Source organism: Aphanomyces astaci, assembly GCF_000520075.1.
Source record: "Aphanomyces astaci strain APO3 unplaced genomic scaffold supercont1.41, whole genome shotgun sequence".
NCBI lineage: Eukaryota > Oomycota > Saprolegniomycetes > Saprolegniales > Verrucalvaceae > Aphanomyces > Aphanomyces astaci.
The window spans coordinates 502966-504473 of NW_009798304.1; the positions used below are offsets into that span (position 1 = coordinate 502966).

At 51.1% G+C, this 1508-nt stretch overlaps 2 protein-coding genes across 2 annotated transcripts in view; one reads left to right on the top strand and one right to left on the bottom strand.

Moving 5' to 3' along the window:
- Nucleotides 1–38, top strand: part of H257_12633 (hypothetical protein) — a gene marked incomplete at both ends in the record, with an annotated part of 4368 nt that extends 4330 nt beyond the window's left edge. Inside the window, one exon of the mRNA XM_009839923.1 lies at nucleotides 20–38. Coding sequence (XP_009838225.1) covers nucleotides 20–38 — 19 coding nt within the window. The remainder of the gene's footprint in view (nucleotides 1–19) is intronic.
- H257_12634 (hypothetical protein) lies at nucleotides 32–934 on the bottom strand. The gene is made up of 3 exons (XM_009839924.1): nucleotides 596–934; nucleotides 233–547; nucleotides 32–172 (listed from the first exon to the last, which is right to left on the bottom strand). Exons 1-2 carry the CDS (start codon nucleotides 929–931, stop codon nucleotides 437–439), a joined length of 447 nt encoding a protein of 148 aa, XP_009838226.1. The 5' UTR covers nucleotides 932–934; the 3' UTR covers nucleotides 32–172; nucleotides 233–436.
- Nucleotides 935–1508: the final 574 nt, after the last annotated feature.

Consider the following 1508-nt stretch of genomic DNA (forward strand, 5'->3'; position numbering starts at 1 on the left):
TCTTGGATCGAATAAACAGAGACAGGTCGTACGAGTGATGTCCAGGCCTTTTTGTACGGTCGTCAGCAATTCTGCCACGGTGGCTCGAGACTGGAGCTGGTTAACGGTCCTCGCGCCAGGCTCGCCGTGGATTCCTAGCCCGATCTCCATCTCGTGCGGTTGAATATGGCGACTATATAAGTCGGTTATTACGATTAAATGGTAGGTGAAGTGAATACTACTACACACTAACCTGGAGCTTTGACCTGGCAGTGTGCACGAGTTCCACGCCACGCCCATCGTTCCAATGACAAGTTGCTGCAGTTGCTCTGCAATTTTGGCCAATGGGAACCCTTGAGCGGCCATGGCTCCAGCAATCTTGTGCACAAAGACCGTGCCTGCCAACCCGCGATGGCCCGCCTTGGCGTCTAGAGGTCCATGTCAAACACTTGTCCAGTCAGCTTACTGCACCAGGGATTGCCAAGTCGTCTCCAATCACGACCATGTCCACGTTGAGTCCTTCTGCTTTGGCGGTTTCGATAGCCAAGCCAAAGTTCAGTCGATCGCCCTTGACATCGCGTTAATATCAAGGTGGTTTCATTGAATGCTTGCTTACTGTGTAGTTCTTGACGATAATCAAACACCCGTGGGGACCCGCAGCCAGCCGAATCGCAGTCAACACCTGCTTGGTACTTGGGGACGCAAATACGTCACCGCAGATGACCCCCGTAAGCATGCCATGTCCAATGTATCCAGCATGAGCTGGCTCGTGGCCGCTTCCACCTCCAGACAACAGGGTTACTTGGCGCTGCTTGAGGTCATTGTAGTCGCGATGCAGGACGATTCGGTAGTCAGGGACAAGGCACAGATCCGGGGACGAGTGCACCAAGCCACGCAGCATCTCATCGACCACCGAGGTCGGCGAATTGATCATTTTGAACGCCGTTGTCATGGCGATTTTGCGAATGTGCCAAGCAAGACTCACGAAGTGCACGGAGGGTATATCCTGGGAAAAATTATACTTGCATATTTGTATCAATTAGAGTAAATATACTACTTGTGCACGTGTTATGATAGGTTGCCGAGGGAATATTTCAATTAGACTATTGCGATGAAGCGGCAGCTAGACGGCAAGGATACCAATGGGCGAACTAGTCCAGTCACACTGATACATTTGCATGACGAGGTTGAAAATTAGTGTGGACCACACTAATTACGGTCGACGGTGTAGTATTCCACGACGCAATGCCGATTTCGTGCGGCATGTGCTTTGGCTGGTTAATTGGCCAAAGAAATGATACTAGTGTGAGTGGGAACAAAATGTCGCAAAAGCGAAAACATTGTGCCACCTCGTTAGAGCTCCTTACGAGCCTGTTTGCGTCGGCAAGACTCCTCGACCAAGGTCTCAAGGCTGGGGCACCCCTTTCAAGTACGACAAGAAGTGCCCCGAGTATCATTGTGACGTTTATTGGAGTTTTTTCACGGGTAGAAACTGGAGGCGCGCGCGTCGTCCAACTCAAGAGGTAACT